The sequence below is a fragment of the Danio aesculapii genome, chromosome 12 (assembly GCF_903798145.1).
Source record: "Danio aesculapii chromosome 12, fDanAes4.1, whole genome shotgun sequence".
Classification (NCBI taxonomy): domain Eukaryota; kingdom Metazoa; phylum Chordata; class Actinopteri; order Cypriniformes; family Danionidae; genus Danio; species Danio aesculapii.
Window position 1 is genome coordinate 51,110,923 of NC_079446.1, and position 20,964 is coordinate 51,131,886.

Consider the following 20,964-nt stretch of genomic DNA (forward strand, 5'->3'; position numbering starts at 1 on the left):
CCTCCTTTCCCCTCATCACCACACGACCCCAGACAAGAGTTTCGGCTTCAAGAGAATGCATCTGGCATGTTGTGTAGCTTGCGGTGGGGCAGAAAGTGGCTGCTCGTGCATGTCAGACAGTGTGGCTAATAACATGGAGGTGTTACAACGCTCCTGTAAGTGAACGCCAGTGTAGTGCTCTGTGCCCGTATGTGTGCCTGCTGGCTGGTGCAGTGCCATCTGACGTGGTGCAGGCTGCTGTAAGCCAATGGATGTGTAGATTATTTGGCCTCCTGCATGCTGTTTATGTGACACAGTTTATGGCGCTTTAATTCTGTGAAACATTGCATTGTATTTTAAGCTGTTTTATTTCTCATTCGGCCGTGTTGAATGATACTGTCCAGATATGTGTTGTACTTTATATTGTGTTTTATGCAAAAAAAAATAGATTTGTGATATGATGATTGGAATTACTACATAAAAAGTCATTTGACTTTTAAATGTAAAGTTGACTTTTAAAAATGATTAATAATTAATTAAATAATGATTTCTTATTTATTAATTGTAAAAATGGATTAGTTGACTTTAAAAAGTATTAACAATTAACTGATTATTTAGTAATTAATTGTAATAAACAATTAGTCAACTTTTAAAAATGACAAATTAATTATTTGTTATTTAATAAAATTAAAAGCAATTAGTTGACTTAAAAAATTAATTATTTATTATTTAATAATTATAAAAAATGTGCACTTTTGAAAATGAATAATAATTATTTACTTTAGTTATCATTTAATAAATGTAAAAAAAACTTGTCGACTTAAGATTAATAATTAATGCATTATTTGTTATTTAATAACTGTAAAAAAACAGTTAGTTCACTTAAAATTATTCATAATTAATTATTTATTTATTATTTAATAAAAGTAAAAAGCAATTAGTTGACTTAAAAACAACTACTAATTAAATAATTATTTGTGTATTTTTACAAATATTTAAAATATTTTACGAATATTAATAATTATTTATTTATTTATTTATTTATTATTGTAAAAACAATTAGTTGACTTAAAAAATTATTCATATTTATTTATTTATTATTTAAAAAAAGTAAAATGCAATTAGTTGATGTAAAATAATTAATAATTAATGCATTATTTGTTTTTCAGTAATTATAAAAACAATTAGTCAACTTTTAAAAATGATTAATAATTAATTATTTGTTAATTCACAATTGTAAAAAGCGATTAGTTGACTTATAAAAACTACTACTAATGTATTTATTATTTAATAATTGTAATAAATAATTTGTTGACTTAAAAATGATTAATAATTAATTATTATTTATTAATTGTAAAAAAATTGCTCAATTGTAAAGATAAATAATAAATATTTATTAATAAATTATTTAATAAAAGTAAAAAGCAGTTAGTTGACTTAAAAACATTAATAATAAATGCAATATTTGTTATTTAATAATTGTAAAAAAAGCAATTTTCTGACTTTTAAAAATGATTAATAATTAATTGTTTATTGTTTAATAAAAGTAAAAAGCAATTAGTTGACTTAAAAATGACTGCTAATTAATTATTTATTTATTAATAATAATTGTAAAAAAAACAATTAGTTTACTTAAAATGATAATTAATTATTTATTATTTTATAAAAGTAAAAAGCAACTAGTTGACGTAAAATGATTAATAATTAATTATTTATCATTTAATAATTCTAAAGAAATTGGTTCACTTTTGAAAATGAACAATTAATCATTTATTTATTATTTAATAAAATTTAAAAGCTATTAGTTGACTTAAAGTAGATTAATAATTAATGCATCATTTGTTATTTAATCATTGTAAAATAACAATTTGTTGATATTTAAAATGATTAATAATTAATTATTTTTTATTATTTAATAAAATTAAAAAGCAATCAGTTGACTGAAAATAATTAATAATTTATTATTTAATTAATGCTTGTAAAAAGCAATTAGAACAGTGGATACATATAAAAGTATTTTTAATCTCTTTTTTACAGTGTAGCACTTATAAGAATGACATTATACTTTAGAATTATATATATATATATATATAGTATAGTTTTAAATATTTGTTCTTCTCTAATAGTTCTAAGTGTGATCTAGATTTTAACACTTGATTCAGATCATAAGAGTAATGTGAAATGGATATTGTACTATAACTGTGTGCATGCTGTTTAGGTTTATTTACTTTTTTAACACTTTTTTTTATATGACAGTATTTTATATTTTCACTGGAGAGGCAGTTCTGTAGAAAAACACACACTCTTGTGGCATTTATTTGCTTATTTATTTGATTTATATTTATCTTCAGCATTGGGTACTCACTGGCTCATCATGTGTCTCACTTTAACATCATTTTGTCTTTCTGCATTTTCTCAGCTAAAAGTAACTATAATGGATACATCAAATCAAGTAAGTCTCGCGTTTTACTGATGTTACTAAAGCTCTTGTTGCTTCTTCCTTCATATCTCCAGTCCTCTTCATGTCTTTCTGATAAAACTGTGTTTGTGTAAATTAGTTTCATTGGCTAGTATTTTACAGCAGGTGTCATTTGAAGACTAATTATACAATGAGCTTATCTTTTTGAACAGTTAATTATAATTAGTGGATCTACAGTATGAAGGCATTTAAAGACCAGAAACATGTCTCAATACTGTAGTTTTATTACAGTCTGACTGTGATGATTTCTCCCAACTCTAGATGGCGCTGCTGCACTGAAATAAAGATTCAATATTACATCAAGACATAATTAAATAATAATAAATATTAATAATATTAAATGTGTGTGTATATATATATTTTCAAGTTTTTAAATATATAGAAATTTAATAGGTCAATTATTAAAATTAACAACACACTCTGGATTTTTTTACTCATATGAATAATGTATTTGTATATAGTATATTTATTATTATGGTGATGATGATGATTATTGTTGTATTATTGTCAATTGTATTATTAATAATAATAGTAATAATATGTTTCTCGTATTAATATTATACCAATGTTTCAAAAACAGGATCAATATTAAATGAAAACATAATGAAATGATTAAAATAAATGTTATACTATAATACGGCTATACTTATATATTATAACAACTATAAAACTGTTTTAAAATATAAAATGCTGTAATAAAATATGTATAACTCTAATATGAACTCTTAAGGTAGGCGGCTGCTTCTCACTCAGGGCTGCTGTTTATACTAATGAGGGAGACTAGTGGGCGGGGCTTTCCCCGTCTGATGACACGTACACAGGGAGAATGTCAATCAAAGTGTTTCATCATCAATTCTGATTATTATAAATACAATTAACTCATGTTGAGCATTAGAGGCTGCTGGAGATACTCAGACACTGCTGACACACACCTGGGTTTAAACCCCGCATAGAAGTATGCAACACTCCAGCCGGATTTAGTGTGTGATGTTGAGTGTGTTTTGTGTGTGTCAGTAGCGGATGAGTCTCAGTGTCCCCGTCCTGCCGTCAGATCCTCCGCTGTACCACCCCCCCACCTCCCTGTGCCGTTAGTTAATTACCGTAAAGGTTCGACTCTGTCTGCGGATCACCGTAAAGGCCTGCTTCTGTCTCCGGCCGCCTCGTACCTGCACAGACTGAGTCTGGCCAGCTCTCGAGAGCTTCAGCGCAGCCGTGATGGTGTTGATGATGAAGGTGTGCATCTGCACCGGGCCTGCAGTCTACCAGTTAAACACAGACACCCCAGCACACACTCTCTCTGTAAGAGCACCGCAGTGTGTGTGTGTGTGTGAGAATAACAACATAACAGTGCTGGATTAATCACATCTAAAATAAATGCTTGTTTTGACGTAAGAGAAGACTGATGTAAGTGCATGTGTGTTATATACATACTAAAACTAGACAAACCTTTTTTCATAGATATTTAAATTTATGTTGAATTTCTATCATATTTAAAGTCTAAATTATTCTCCACTCTCTGATGTTTATATTATTCCTCAAATATTTCCCACATGATGTTTCTCAGATTCAGCAGTTTCTCTCAGTATGTCTGATAATATTTGTTCTTCTGGAGAAAGTCTTATTAGTTTTATTTCAGCTAGAATAAAAGCAGTTTTTAATAGTTTTAAAGCCATTTTAAGGTCAATATTATTAGCTCCTTCAGCAATATTAGTGTTGGATTGTCTCTAGAATAAACCACTGTTATACAATGACTTGCCTAATTACCCTAACTTTACCCTAATTACCCTAGTGAAGCCTTTAAATGTCACTTTAAGCTGTATACTAGTGTCTTGAAGAATATCTAGTCTAATATTATTTACTGTCATCATGATGAAGAGAAAATAAATCAGTTATTAGAGATGAGTTATTAACACTATGTGCTGCAGAAATCTGCTCTCTGTTAATCAGAAATTGGGGAAATATTTCAGGGCAAATATGTTTGACTTAAACTGCATCTAATTGTATTTTATATATATTTTCTCCAATAAATGCATGCATGTGTGTATTTATATATGCATAATAAACACACACACACACACACACACACACACACACACATGCATTATGGCAAAACAAGTGTTTATTTTGGATGTGATTAATAGTGATTAATCTTTGCCCAGCACTAATGATTACAGATAATAACAGATCTCACACACACTAAACACAGGAGAAACACTCAGTCTGTGTGTGCATGTAGAGGTGTGATATTTAGAGCTGCAGTGCATAATTAACAACTAATCATTTTACACGTTGAAACAGCATTTTTAAACTGATGCAAATCAAATCATTTTATAACTTTAAAAAATATTTAGAAATTAAAAATTTCTGAATTCCAAAGAAAATGATAGTTTAATAGTCTACAGAATTATAGATATAAACATGAACTAGTTTAAAAAACACAAAACTTATTGTTGCAAATATCATCAGTTTGTAATAACTAATTAATCTCTGATATTTTATCATATTTAACCCATTAAAATGTAATCATTTCTGAAAATTAGTTGCTAATCCTGTGTTATAGGTTTTGAAATGCAAACTTTTTTTTGCAAATCTAAACGTTGTTAAAAATTATTAAAGATTGTACAGTTTTTCGTAGTAAAGTGGATCTAAAATAATGCTTTTCACCTTTTTAAGATGTTTCTAATCAGACACTGTAATGCAAAGTATGTTAAGAAGTTTTAATGGTGCCGTTTTATTGGTTGAGAAGGTGAATTATTCATTATAATTGTTATAATCAATAATTATATTACAATTACTAAACCTGTCACTAAAAAAAAGAAGTGAAGGTGAGGTCGTGTGTTTGGATGGAAACTGATTAAATGTGTGCTTATAGTGCAGCAAAATAGAAGTTATAATAATAATTAGTATATAATAATAATAATAATAATAATAATCTGTAGTTCAGAGCTGCTGAAAGATGTCCATTTATCTGATGTAAATGTCATACAAATGTTAAAGTTTTACCCATAATTCCCCCTGCTTCTCCCTCATCTGCTTCACCTCCCTTCAGTGTGTGTGTGTGTGTGTACGTGTGTGTGTACGTGTGTGTGTACGTGTGTGTGTGTGTGTGTGTGTGTGTGTGTGTGTGTGTGTGTGTGTGTGTGTGTGTGTGTGTGTGTGTTCGTGGAATCAGTGTGTGCATGTTTGTGAGTTCTGTGTGATAATGTCAGTAAGTGTGTGTTAATGCAGTGTGTATGTTGCAGTAGTGGAGGAGGAGCAGCACTCTTCTCTCTCCCCCAAGAAGAAGCAGCGTAACGGAGGAATGAGGACGTCACCCACCTGCTCCCCCAAAAACCTCATCAGGTCAGAAAGAGATTACACACACACACACACATACACACACTTCATGAGCACACACTCACTGACAGCATCAACACACACATATACAAATGCACACGCACAGCATTAGCAACACCCACTGACCCCACCAAGACTCACACACACACACACACACACACACACACACACACACACACACACTGATTGAGCTCAAACTCTGACTCTCTGTGAAGTTTTGGATCATTTTATCTCGTTCATAATGTTTTTGAGTCATACGTTGATCATGTTCAGCATGTAATGAGACATACGACTCGAGATGAACGAATCAAATCTTCTAGTTCTGTCTCTGCCTTGATGAATGAACGACTCAAACCCAGTAGAAGAATCAAATAATGAACGAATCTTCTCCTCCACCTCTGCAGTGTGCGCATGAGCTAATGAACGAATCACTCCCTGAGACGACGACTCATTCCAGAGTCACAATAATGACTCATTCAAAATTAATGAATCATTTAAGAACGACTCCTCACTACTGTCTGGTTGATGGAGCTTTGCACAGCATTATGGGTAATGTAGTGTTTCTTTATGAATTCAACAGTTAAAAGTTGAAAAGTTATTAGGATATATGAATGGCCACTCCTCCAACCAATCAGAGTCAAACATGACCACTCCAGCCAATCAGAGCCACACAGCCACAGTTTCAGTTAATCAAAGGCCAGTTGGCTCTGCCCCAGCCATTTAAAGGGAAGGTGGGTCAAACTGCTATTCTTCAGCCAATCAGAGGCCAGCAGGCCACACGCTTGAAACTTCAACCAATCAGAATCTAGTTGAGTTGCAAGTCCCTGCTCCAGCCAATCAGAGGCCGGCGGGTCCATGGTTGCAGCTTCAGCCAATTAGAGGCTAGCAGGTCACATAACTGAAACTTCATCCAACCAGAGGCCAATGGGTCACACTGCCACCAATCAGAAGCCGCTGGATCACATGGCCACTGCTCCAACCAATAAGAGGCCGGTGTGTGTATGTGTGTGTGTGTGTGTGCACGCCATCAGCCAGAATCAGCCGTCCTCCACTGTTCTGCTGGATGAACGAGCTGCTGCTGAATTAATACTGAACCAGGACCTGAGCATAATGACTTCTGGATCCTTCAAGACAGCCGCCGCTAATTATTGATGTTAAATCACACTCATTAATAATAACAAGTCAAACTTAGAGGGAAATATAGATCATACAATTCTTATATACAAAAATAGAAATGTGTGTGTGTGTGTGTGTGTGTGTGTGTGTGTGTGTGTGTGTGTGTGGTTTTACTGTACATGATGTATGATGACACCACACACTGAGGAGAGTCTCTACAGTCCTGATGATGGAGAAAATACACTCATAATCGCAGATGATGGACAGCCTGTTCTCCGGCCAGGACTCCCAGGATCCTCTTCTGCTGTATCAGACAGCACAGCAGCACTGGAAGATGAGCTTGACCAATCAGAGACTCTCTGTGCTGTTTATTTCAGACACGATCCGCTGCTGGAGATGGAGACCATGGATGAGAACATCAAGAAATATGATTCCACAGGGATGTTTCACTGGTGTCCATCCAAGGACATCGAGAGGGTCCTCCTGGTGAGTATATATACATTCATTCATTCATTTTCATAGTCATAGTTATTGATTAGGGGTCAACACAGCGGAATGAATCCAGCAAATGTTTTACACAGCCGATGCCCTTCCGGCTGCAACCCAGTACTGGGAAACACTCACTCACACACACACACACTCATACACTACGACCAGTTTAGTTGATCAGTTCCCCTATAGCGCATGTGTTTGGACTGTGGGGGAAACCGGAGCACCTGGAGGAAACCCACACCAACATGGGGAGAACATGCAAACTCCACACAGAAACACACACTGACCCAGCCGGGACTCGAACCAGAGACCTTCTTGCTGTGAGGCCACAGTGCTAACCACATATATATACAGTAAATAAGTTCACCCCTCACAGATCTCTCTTTTAAATGAATATTTTCTCAAAAGACCCCATTCACCCTGTATTTACACACTACCTATAGTTTCAGAACATCTTCACCCTGGCCAGAGTTTGGGTTTCAGTCACCTGATATTGCAGTTTTGTGTTTAAAACAGAAAATACCTGTGTTGGCGTGAACAGAGTGTAATAGTGTATTTATATTGATGATATTTATGGTGTGTGTGTGTGTGTGTGTGTGTGTGTGTGTGTGTGTGTGTGTGTGTGTGTGTGTGTGTGTGTGTGTGTGTTTGTGTGTGTGTCAGACGCGCAGTGAGGCGGCGATGACGGTGTTGAGTGGTCATGTGGTGGTCTGTATTTTCGGGGATGTGAAGTCTGCTCTGATTGGGCTGAGGAACCTGGTGATGCCGCTGAGAGCCAGCAACTTCCACTACCATGAGCTGAAGCCCATCGTGTTCGTGGGCTCACTGGAGTACCTGAAGAGGGAGTGGGAAACACTGCACAACTTCCCCAAAGTCTCCATCCTGCCCGTAAGTGTGTGTGTGTGAGAGAGAGAGAGAGAGAGAGTATGTGTTTGTATGTACACTACCTGACAGAAGTCTTGTGGTGGATCTCAGTAGTAAGAGCAGCACATAATAACTGGACTTCTAGTTGATCATAAAGTGTCAGAAGGTGGATTTCTCTGCTGGATCATCTGTTGATCTGCATCCCAATCATCACCAATACTGCAGAAGACCTACTGGAACCAGCATGGAGCCAAGATTCTCACAGAAATCAGTCAAGTTTGGTGAAGGAAACATCATGGTTTGGGATTCCATCATTCAGTATGGGGGCGTGCGAGAGATCTGCAGAGTGGATGATCAACATCAGCAGCCTGAGGTATCAAGACATCTGTGCCGCCCATTACATTACAAACCACAGGAGAGGGACAATTCTCCAGCAGGATAGCGCTCCTTCTCATACTTCAGCCTCCACATCAAAGCTCCTGAAAGCAGAGAAGGTCAAGCTGCTCCAGGATTGGCCAGCCCAGTCACCAGACATGAACGTTATTGAGCACGTCTGGGGTAAGATGAAGGAGGAGGCGTTGAAGATGAACACAAAGACTCTTGATGAACTCTGGGAGTCCTGCAAGAAGGCTTTCTTCACCATTCCAGATGACTTTATTAATCAGTGATTTGAGTCATGTCAGAGATGTATGGATGCAGTCCTCCAAGCTCATGATGGAGTCAGACACAATATTCATTCTGTTTCCACTGCAGCATGAGCACATATTCTATACTGGACATTATTGAAGCTTCAGTGAGCAGACTTTAGTCTAAGCAGAGTCAGACCTTACTGTCCTAATCAAATCAGTCAACATCAAGACATGATCAGATTATATTGTGCTCAAATAAGCCTCATCTAGAGGCCTTTACCTTTCATATAAGACACTTCTGATACCAGATCATCAACTAGAAGTCCAGTTATTATCTGTGTTCCTAAAAGTTGAATAGGCCACAAGACTTCTGTCAGGTAGTGTACAGGTACAAGTAAAAGTAAGAGAACTCTTTGGGATTGCTTGGATATCTGCATAAATTGCACAGAAAATGTGTTCTGATCTTCATCTAAGTCATCTAACCTGGACAGATTGCAGTTGTTGATGGAAAAGTTAATTTCAAAGTTTATCAAGACATTCAGCAGGAACCGTAAGAGCATCTGTCCACTAGCTGAAGCTCAGCAGAGGATGGATGATGCAGCAATGGATGACGACCCAAAGCAGAGAAGTAAATCAACAACAGAACGACTTCAACAGAAGAAAATACACCTTCTGGAGTGGACCAGTCAGAGTCCTGACCTCAACCTGATTGAGATCTTGTGGCATGACTTCAAGAGAGTGATTCACACCAGACATCCCAATAATACGGCTGAACTGAAACTGTTTTGTAAAGAGGAATGGTCCAGACTCCCTCCACACTGTCCAGGTCTGGTCTGCAGCTACAGAAAGGGTTTGGTTCAGGTTACCGCTGCCGAAGGAGGCTCAACCAGTTATTAAACCCAGGATCACATACTTTATCCCACCCTGACTGTGAATGTTTAGATGTAGTGCTCATTAAAAACAGATAATGTCTGTGTGGTATTAGTGTAAGCAGACTGTGTTTCTCTGTTGTTGTGACTCAGATGAAGATCAGAACACACTTTCTGTCCAATTTATGCAGGAATCCAAGCAATCCTGAAGGGTTCACACACTCTTTCTTGCAACTGTATGCGTCTGTATGTGTGTGTGTCTGTGTTTGACTGCGTGTAAGAGAGTTTGTGTGTTCTTGTGTGTGTTCATCTGTCTGTACTGCAGTTAAAGATCTCTCTCCCTGACCCGTGCATGTGTGTGTGTGTCTTCTCTTCAGGGAACTCCTCTGAGTCGGGCTGATCTGAGAGCAGTGAACATTAACCTGTGTGATATGTGTGTAATCCTCTCCGCCAACCAGAACAACATCGACGACGCGTCTCTGCAGGATAAAGAGTGTATTCTGGCATCGCTCAACATCAAGTCCATGCAGTTTGATGACAGCATCGGCCTCCTGCAGGCCAACTCTCAAGGTGTGTGTATGTGTGTGTGTGTGTGTGTGTGTGTGTGTGTGTGTGTTCAGTTATATATATATATATATATATATATATATATATATATATATATATATATATATATATATATATATATATTCAGTTTTAATTCTCTGAAATTAAATTAAAAAAGTAGTTGAAAAGCAGACGGTCAGAGAGAAATGAACGTGTGTGTGTGTGTGTGTGTGTGTGTGTGTGTGTGTTTGTGGGTTCTCTCCAGGCTTCACTCCTCCAGGAATGGATCGCTCGTCTCCAGAAAACAGTCCTGTACACGGGTTGGTGCGGCAAGCGTCTATAACCACAGGAGCAAACATTCCCATCATCACTGAACTCGGTCAGAACACACACACACATGCATCATACACACACAAAAGAAAGAGAGACACATGCATCATACACTCAAAATAGAGACACACACACACACACACATATATATATATAGTGTTGGGGAGGTTACATTGGAAATGTAATAGATGACAGATGACAGTAGCTCTGTTTACTGTTAGCCTTTCAGCATCTCTCATCACTTCAATTAAGATTAAATTCATTTAATTTTAAAGTACAGCCACCACAAAACCAGACCTTATCACAAAAACACTGTTTACTGTTGTTACAAAATCTAAATTGTAGTTAGATGTGCAGGGGGATATCTGTGGCATTTGCAATGAAAAATACATCTAAGCTATTTTTGCAATTTTCATTTTTAAATCAAAGCAACTTAAATCCAAGTCAATCACATCTTAGTGATCAATAAAGCCGTCAATGATTGATATGAGGCAGAACTGTTCAGTTATTTACTGTAAATAATCTGCTGTACTAAACAGAAACACATTATAGTATATAACAGCAAACACAAACAATCAATAAAAGCAGCTGTTACACATTTAAAATACTATAGTAATGTATATTAAAGGGAAATATTTAGGAATGAGTATTATATTGTATATATATATACAACTCTTCATTAATGAATTACACTACATAATGTAGTATCATCAGTAACTATGAACAAATAACAATAACCATAGTATACTTCAGCCTTTACTACAGTAAACTATATATAAATATAGATCTCCTCTCCCTCAGTCATCTTTCTATCAATAAACTTCTCATGCCTAATTCAGGGCTATTCAATTAGTCTGTCATGGGGGCCAGTTAATGAAGAGCATCCCAAATGAGGGGCTGGAGAGATGTGACTTACAATATGAGTGATGACACTACAGCAGTATAAGAGCCCATCTGCTGTATTTGTGCTCTTTAAGACACCCATGTTGGCTTTTTCTCCATTATAATGTTAATATACTGTATTTTGAGACTACATAACATCACTGTACTGTACAATGTGGCTTTATTACACACATATTCAGATAAAAGCAGAGCATTGCTGAAGCATTCAGACACAGTCATATGTTGTTTAGAGCTGCATAACCATTATAGATGCAGCAATTATAGATTTTGCTTGTATGATTATATAGTGTGAAGAATAATCACAGTTTCACGGCTATCACGTCTAATGTAAATTTAAGCTATTTAGATTAACTTGTTATCATCTACGTTCATACATACATAATCATTTAAATAATAATTCGTCTAGCATATCTTTAGTTTATATTGCACTGAAAGGCACGCACAACACTCATCGCTACAGCGTGACATGTTTTCTCTACTATGTGCACTTGGAAAGCCGTGAGCGCGTTGCTTCGCTTGCGCATTCATATTGCCATGTATTCTTTCATTAGAAATAACAAACTTGCATGTGGAAAAGACGTGATCTAGGAACGGCCCACTGCTATAGTTAATCCAGTGTGCATGTGTGTTAGCCTCAGTGTACAAGCTCAGAACTTTAAACTGCACACAGGTGGCAACTTGCCATAACTTTGTTTAATTGCGGCAGTTTCATTCTGTGCAACAGAAAGGCGGCTTAAAGAAGCCTTAATTAACGATTAAGCCGATTTATTAACCATGACGAATTTAAGCACAGTTAATAGTGTAATCAGCTAATCATTGCATCCCTATTAACGATATCAGTGCATTACAAAAGGCCTTTTCTACAAACATATCCAAATGTTTTCATGACTCACACGCTCTGCGCAGCCTTCAACTGCAGCTCGTGCTGTATTGAACAGACGCATGTCACTTTATAACTATAGCGGCCACTTTACGACTGAACTGAATTTATTTTTGATCTTGGTCACACTATTACCAGAACAAATTGCCTCGGGGGCCGGGTTCGGCCCGCGGGCCACCAATTAAATAGCCCTGGCCTAATTGGTTGGCGACGTCACCGACTAGAGCGAGAGGTGGCAGTAAAGCCTCCTTTCCACTGCACACGACAAACGACAAGCGACAGACCGGAAGTCATTCATTTGCAGTGGAGAGTAGACTGGGAGCTGCGTGGAGTTCTGATCATCCCTATATGTGGAAAATTCAGATCCAAATTGAGCTGCGGATCCGTTGAAATATTTGAACTCCTATGACTGGACCGTATGCGACCGGATGTGATGTATTCCAGTGTTGTCCAAGCAGGTCTGTGTGTGTGAAATGGGAAATAGTAGTTTATTTGGTTATTTTTTTATTTAGCAAAAGTATATATTAAAAAAAACATTTCTATTCATGAATGTAAGTAATAAAGTAATAAAAATATCATTTTTTATGTTGTCTCCACATCCCTCCAATATTTTTAGCGGTCTATTAGTTTCTAGTATTCATTCATTCATTCAACCATGGTGAACGCACAGAGAATAATGGCTCTTGCTTTTGCACTCCTTTATTTCGGACACTGCGAGAACAGCTTCTCTTCCATGGTGCACGTCAGAACTGAAAACTATGTGCGACTGCCACAAGGGGGCGTATCTGACAGTCGTGTCTAAATGTCATGTGCAGTGGAAAAGCAACTGAACCACACCATAAAGTTTGTTGTCGACCACCGAAAAACAGGAAGAAGAAGAAATCGCCATTCTCTCCATCATATGGGTTTACTTACATCGGCTAGACACCGGCCTCACAGCTCTGTGAATATCACTACTGTCACTTATTGATCCGTGATGGGTAAATGTAGCTTGTGTTGACGCTACTGCACTACAGTACTTTACTAATAAAATAGCTTAGCTTCTGAAAGCTTCTTAAATTTATAAAGTAGCGATGCTACCGCCACAGTACTGAGAAATGTAGGTAAGCTTGTAGCGTCACTACTTGCAGCTCTCAGACTGGTTGTAGTAGCCTAAAGGCTGATTTATACTTCTGCATCAAGTTCTCGCGTACAGCCTACATGTCACAACGACACGTAACGCAAGCTCTGTGATTGGTCGGCTTGGTAGTGTTGACGAGTGTGGTCCGAGAGATGCGCGAGCCTGATGGAGCGAGTGTGTACAAGTGTGGAGTCCCATGACGGAGCTCCAGATGGAGACCTTACCTTATGATTAAAGTTGTTGAACGTCCAGCGATTTCCGTCTCTGAATGAGCGAGTTTGAGCCGCTTGTACATTAAGGTAGTGTTCAGAAAAACCAAAACACCAGCGAAGAAACATGACACAGAGGAACATAAACACCTTACTGCCAACTAGTGTTTCTGAAGTATTGTTCCAGAGCAACAGAAACAGCCCGCAGACGTATAAATGCACAGCAACGCGCAAGGCATCCGCCCTCGGTTACACCAATCACTCGATGCAGAAGTATAAACCAGGCCTAATGCCTTCAGCGGCAGAGAGGATTAATGTAACTGGAAGTCATGGTGTGTCGCAATCAAACCAGAAAACCAATCAAAAGCATCAGAATAGCAGCGCGTTAATAAATGGCCTTAGCAGAAGGCATCGTGCATATCAAAAACAGGCAAAGCAACAGATTAATATTATTCAGCATGTTTAGATGTAACCCCATTGGTAATCTTGAACATTTTCATAAGTAACTGTAATTTAATTACACATTTTTTCAGACGAATTACTGTTACTTTTATTTTGTAATTAAATTGCGTAACGCCATTACATGCAAGTAGTTACTCCCCAACACTGCATATATATATATATATATATATGTATATAAAGTTCCCATCCTGTTCCTGTGTTATTAGTTTAATCAGCTGTTATTGTAGAATAAACAGTTGTTGACCAATCAGAATCAGAGATACTCCTCATGTAATAATAATATAGTAATATAATGCAGAATGTCAGGAAGCGTTTAACAGTTCAAACTTGTCTTTTAATGAACTTTTGCACATTGCAGACAGAGTAATCCTTCAGCTCACTGGAAAAACAGCAACGCTCCCTCTAAAAAACATACCTGTCTCCTCTTATAGAAATTCCCCCTCCCTCTTGAGTGCGCAGACCCAATTACTCCCATAATCCAGCCCCTTAAAGCTGCACATTACACAACATAGATAGACCCCAAAATAAAACACAGGAACTCTACTTAAACCTTTACTAGCATGCTACAGTCTATTTCTACTGGCCACAGAACTGTATGTCTATGAATATATTCACTAATGGTCATGGGACGCACTAATGGGTCTGTGTTATTAGTTTAATCAGCCGTGACTGGAGAATTGACCAATCAGAATCAAGTATTCTCTAAATCAAGTATTATACTGACATTTATTTATACAGGCCACAAAACTAGATAAATATGAGTATATTCACTAATGGACAAGATGATTGGTCGTTCCCGTATGAGTGTGTGTACTTAGTTTACATTGGAATGTCTTGATTGACCAATGGTGTAATAATCTGCAATAACACCGGCTGGATGTGCATTATCCTGATATTTAACTAAAGGATCATTACCCCCACTAACCCAAAGGCTCAGCATGTGAGTGTGTGTTCTGGGAGACCACTGAGTGACTGATTTTGATTCATTTCTTTAATTTGTGTGTGTGTGGTCTGTGTGTTTGTGCTGGAGTAACCGGCCGGTTGTTTTATGCTGATCATTAGCTAAAACAGACAAGCTGCTGCCCCTGGTTTCTCTGAGCCAGGACAAGAGCAGCGGGACCAACATCCCAATGATAACTGAGCTGGGTAAGAGCTCACACACGCACACACACACACACTGGTCTGCTGTGGGCATGAGCGCTGTGTGTCCAGCATGCGTTTGCTAGTGTGTGTGTGTAGAGCTGATAATATATGTCCTCAAGTGTCTCTCTGTGCTGTTTATTAATGTCTCACTAACACACACACACACACACACACACACACACATCAGCTCAGGCTCCAAAATGAACGTCTGATGGTGATTAAAAAGTCTTGCTATTGATTTCATGATTTCTCTGAGGTTTTTTATTTATTTCTGCTCTAAATTTGCTGCTGCTGATAGTTTTATAGACTCTTTCTCTTATTATTGTTCACACCATGAAGTGTTCATTTTTGACTCTGTGTGTTGTTATTTCCTGTGAATATTCTTTAATAATACTCTACATATAGATGATGATGATGATGATGATGATGATATATCTGCTGTCCCATAAACACATACCTTACAGTCTCTCTCTCTCTCTCTCTCTCTCTCTCTCTCTCTTTGTGTGCGTGTGTGTGTGTTTGTGTATGTACACTTGTGTGTGTGTTTGTATGCGCATGTGTGCATTCATCATGTTTGTGCGCGTGTATATTTACGTGTGTGCATGTGTTTGTGGGTGTGTGTGTGTTTGTACATGCGTTTTTTGTGTGCCTTTGTGTGTGTGTGTGTCGCTGTGCGCATGCATTTGTATGTGTGATTCTGTGTGCGCTTGTGTGTATGTGTCTACATTTGTTTGTGCGTGCATGTGACTGTGCGTGCGTGCACGTTTGTGTGTGTGTGTATGTATGTGTGCGTGCACTTGTGCATGTGTTTGTATGGTTGTGTGTGTGTGTGTGTGTGTGTGTACGTGTACGTGTGTGATTTTATGTGTGTTTGTGTGTGCATATGTTGGTGGGTGTGTGTGTGCATTTGTATGCCTGTGTGTGCACTTGCGTGTGTGTGCATGTCGGTGTGTGCGTGCATTTGTATTCGCGTGTTTGTGTGTCCGTGTTTGAATTTGTGTGTGTGCATGCATCTCTGGGTGTGTGTGTGTGCATGTTTGTGTGTGTGTGTGTGTGTGTGTGTGGGTGCATGTTTGTGTGTTTATTCATGTGTCTGTTTGTGTGTGTGTGCGCATCTATATGTTTGTGTGCTTGCATGTGTGTTTGTGCATGTGTGTGTGTATTTATTGTTTGTGTTTTTGTGTATGGATTTACGTGTTATTGTGTGTGTGTGTTTGTGTGCTTGTGCATTTGTTTGTTTGTTTGTTTGTGTGTGTGCATGTTTGTTTGTTTGTGTGTGTGCATCTGTGTGTGCGTGCGTGCGTGCGTGTGTGTGTGTGCGCGCACGCAGTGAACGACTCGAATGTGCAGTTTCTGGATCAGGATGATGATGATGATCCTGACACTGAGTTGTACCTCACTCAACCCTTCGCCTGCGGGACCGCCTTCGCCGTCAGCGTGCTGGACTCATTGATGAGTGCTGTGAGTAAAACTACATTACCCATCACCCCCTGCTGACAATACACCAATCAGAGAGCTGCAGTGAGCAGAGTGGGGCAGAACAGATCTTTAGCTCCGCCCATATCTTGCTCTGCTTGTAGGTCTACTCCTTCATATTAGATCATATTTCTCACTTGATTCAGAACTTTAGGGCAAATATTTGATCAGAAATGTAGAGATATAAAATAATTATGAATAAACACTTTTCAAAAACTAATAATTGCATCAAATTTAAAACATGTGTTAAATAAAAGTGAGAATAAAGGTATTTTGTGAATCTCAGCTTTCTCACGATGCTGATCTTCATGCTTGTGTCTGCATCCCCAGGATGGTGTCTAATACTGTGTTCAAAAGAATTATGGAAATATTACTGAAATAACAGTGTGTGTGGTGACACCACAGTATAAACAATAGCACATATGAAACGACAGACTTTTCTTTTGTCTGCGTGATATATTCAGACGTACTTCAATGATAATATCCTGACGCTGATCCGCACGCTGGTGACGGGGGGAGCGACGCCGGAGCTGGAGGGTCTGCTGGCGGAGGAGAACGCTCTGCGTGGAGGATACAGCACACCGCAGACCCTCGCCAACCGAGACCGCTGCCGAGTCGCCCAGCTGGCGCTCTACGACGGACCCTTTGCCGACCTCGGGGTGAGAATACCAGCAGCAGGACTTATTATAGTGGAAAACACAACAGATGATGCTGGTTCCCGTCCTGTGTTATTACTTTAATCAGCTGTTGTTGGAGAGTAAAACACACTGTAATGTTGTGATTGACCAATCAGAATCAAGTATTCTTGTGTAATAATCTGCAATAACCACCGGCTGGGTGTACATTATACCGATATTGACTATACTGGCCACAAAACTGTCAATTTGAAAATATTTATATTTAATATCTAATATGAATTTAATGTATATTTTTATATATGTGTTTATTTATATATATATATAAACGGTTCGGTTACGGTTACAATTATCATGCCATCGATTCGGTTCAATTCGATATTTTGGTGCATCACGGTGCATCGACGATGATTTCCATACACAGTGTTGTAGTTTGGGGGGTGGCTATAACAAGCTGTCTGTCTGTACACACACACACTCACACACATGGACACACAGCACCACACTGTCTCTCATGGACACACATACACAAACATAGACAGCACCAAACAAACACACTCACACACGCACTCACACATACACACTCACACACAGTTGTGTATACAGAAGTATAATGTATATATATATATATGTATTAGCGGTGCATATATTAGCGGTGCATATATTAGGGGTGCATGATAAAAATCTAACATTGGGATATTTTTTTTCAGGACGGTGGCTGTTACGGTGATTTATTCTGTAAAGCGTTGAAGACATATAACATGCTGTGTTTCGGCATCTACCGGTTAAGAGACGCTCATCTGACCGCAGCGAGTCTCTGCACCAAGCGGTGAGTCAAACACAGCTTAAACAACCCTTTTTAACCCAGCAAGGCAACACAGGGGTTTATTTCTACAGCACGTTTCATACACAATGATAATGTAAAGTGCTTTACATAAACAAGAATAAAACATGAAATACAACGAGCATAAGAAATTAAATATGATTAAAAATTATATAATTAAAAATATGTTTTTATCCAGCACTATTCTTTAATGTTTTATACATTAGTATTGTTGGGTTTTTCGTTTAATGACAGTAACTCAATCTTCTGTGAAAATAATCGATGTGTTCTTAATATATTAATTATATACAGTACATGTGAGTAAAGCTGACAGGGAAAACCAGCAACAGTGTAGAAAGCATGATTATCTGCTGTCATGGCTTTACAATCAATAAATGTGATTATAATGGAAGTCAATGGGTCAAAAACAGCCCCAACATCACCAAAGGAGAGTCAATCTGAACAGAGTGTTGATGGGTTTACGAAATGTCAAAGCATTTTCCCAAAATATGTGTCAAAACAAGATTTATCAGCACATTTGCTGAAACACAGAGAAAGATAAGGCCAAATTAAGGCCCAGAGTGGATGAAAACGACCCAACAGCACACAAGGGTTAACATGAACCTTCTGATAACATGATTATTTTACTAAATATTGACACAAACTAAACGTTGGGTTGTAAATATAGACTTCAGTGTGTGAAGACCTTAAATGCTGATTTCTGTGTGTGTGTTCTCTCTCCTCAGCTACGTGATCACGAACCCGCCGTATGAGTTTGATCTGGTTCCCACAGATCTGATCTTCTGTCTGATGCAGTTTGATCATAACGCGGGTCAGAGTCGCAGTAATCTGAACACTCAGAGCAGCTTCTGTCCTGTGCGCAGAGCGTCCCGCAGCCGCTGCGCCCCCCGCGACAAGCAGAAGTACGTCCCTCTGTAGACACACACACACACACACACACACACACACTGCTGCTTCACCACGCTCCACCATCTGCACTGGAACTGCACTTTAATCCTCCAGTCTGAGCTCGGCTGAGATCATCCTCATAGTCATCTGCATTTACTTCTGCGGCTTCACGTTTACATCCTTCATTCTGAACTGAGACAAAGTCATATAATTAATTAGTATTTCTGTTAATATTAGACAATTATTAAATCTGTTATTACAATTAATAAATTATATATTACATTCTGAAAAAATACCATCTTATATAATGAACTGTCTAAAATAACAATTATATTAGACGACTAAACATTAATATTCTTGACATTATAATTATGTAGGATTTCTGATAAGATTGTTTACAGTCAAACAATTTAATACATTTGAATTTGTGGATTTTTTTAAACAATCGACATTAAAAATAATGGTTTATTTATTGATTTTATTTGTGCATCTGAATGTTTACACCCTTAATTCTTAAGTAATACGTACTGGAAAACAAGTAGTTTAAGAAATCAAATACTATCATTGTTAATATCAGACAATGAATATATGTGCAGTAATTTAAATTATATCTGCATCTTCAGGTTTACATCATTCTGAAATATTACACTCTGGAAAAACAGTCATCAATTATATCAGACAATTCTATATTCATATTATTGACATTATATTCATGTTTACATTTCTGATCAGATTAGCTGCTTTTTGCATCCTTCTGAGGTTTTACATTTAGGAAAAATATGAATTTAATCAGTTAAATATTATTATTATTAGTTTTTTTTTTGACATTTTTTTACTTTTTTATAAATTTTAACATTTAAAAAAAAAATTGCGTTTGAATGTTGAATTACATCCTTAATGTATTACATTCGGGGAAAATATGAGTGTAATCAGTCACTAAAATACTATGATCTTTATTATTAGACAATTCAATATGTATAATATTATTGACATTATTTGCAGTGTTATAAATTAGAATTTTTAACAATTGACGTTGAAATTGATTTTTAATTACGTTTACATTTTAAATTCTGAATTATTTCATTCAGGAAAACTGTTAATTTAATCAATAAAATACTATTACAGTTAATATTAGGAAATTATTAATATGACTGACATATGTAAAATGTCTGATTACTGCTTATTTGCAGTGAAGCGATTTCATAATTTTGCTGATTTGTGTTTGTTTACATCATTCTGAATGATTACATTCTGGAAAATTATGAATTTAAAGCAATCACATGAAAAACTATTATTGTTCTCATTAGATAAGTGTAATAATATCATTGATGGATGATAAATGGGAATTTGCTGAATTTTTTGAACAATTGACGTTAATATTATAATATATATATATATATATTTGTGTCTGAATGTTTACATCCTTTTTTCGGAAGGGTTATATTCAGGACAAATATTAATATTTATTATTTCACTAAATAAAATACTATTATTGTTATTATTAGACCGTTATATATGAATGTTTTGGACATGATATTTACTATTTGTTATTTCTGATAAGATTTGAGTGACATTTTTATTTGAATTTAAGCATTTTTATTTTAAACAATTGTTGTTCAAATTGATCATTGATTTTCTTTGCTTTTTGCTTCTAAATGTTTACATCCAGGAAGTATTACATTCAGAAAACATTCATTTAATCAATCAATCTATCAATAGAATGCTCTTATTGTTATTATAAAAACTGCAGTATTTACTGATACT

At 36.8% G+C, this 20,964-nt stretch overlaps 1 protein-coding gene across 1 annotated transcript in view; it reads left to right on the top strand.

Annotated features, from left to right (window-relative positions):
- LOC130238168 (calcium-activated potassium channel subunit alpha-1-like) overlaps positions 1-20,964 on the top strand; it is a 71,116-nt gene that overhangs the window by 45,403 nt on the left and 4,749 nt on the right. The window contains exons 17-27 of the mRNA XM_056469078.1: positions 2,399-2,431; positions 5,701-5,800; positions 7,288-7,396; positions 8,066-8,290; positions 10,142-10,334; positions 10,576-10,689; positions 15,277-15,360; positions 16,688-16,818; positions 17,298-17,492; positions 18,179-18,297; positions 19,038-19,214. Of these exons, the coding sequence (XP_056325053.1) occupies positions 2,399-2,431; positions 5,701-5,800; positions 7,288-7,396; positions 8,066-8,290; positions 10,142-10,334; positions 10,576-10,689; positions 15,277-15,360; positions 16,688-16,818; positions 17,298-17,492; positions 18,179-18,297; positions 19,038-19,214 (1,480 nt within the window). The remainder of the gene's footprint in view (positions 1-2,398; positions 2,432-5,700; positions 5,801-7,287; positions 7,397-8,065; positions 8,291-10,141; positions 10,335-10,575; positions 10,690-15,276; positions 15,361-16,687; positions 16,819-17,297; positions 17,493-18,178; positions 18,298-19,037; positions 19,215-20,964) is intronic.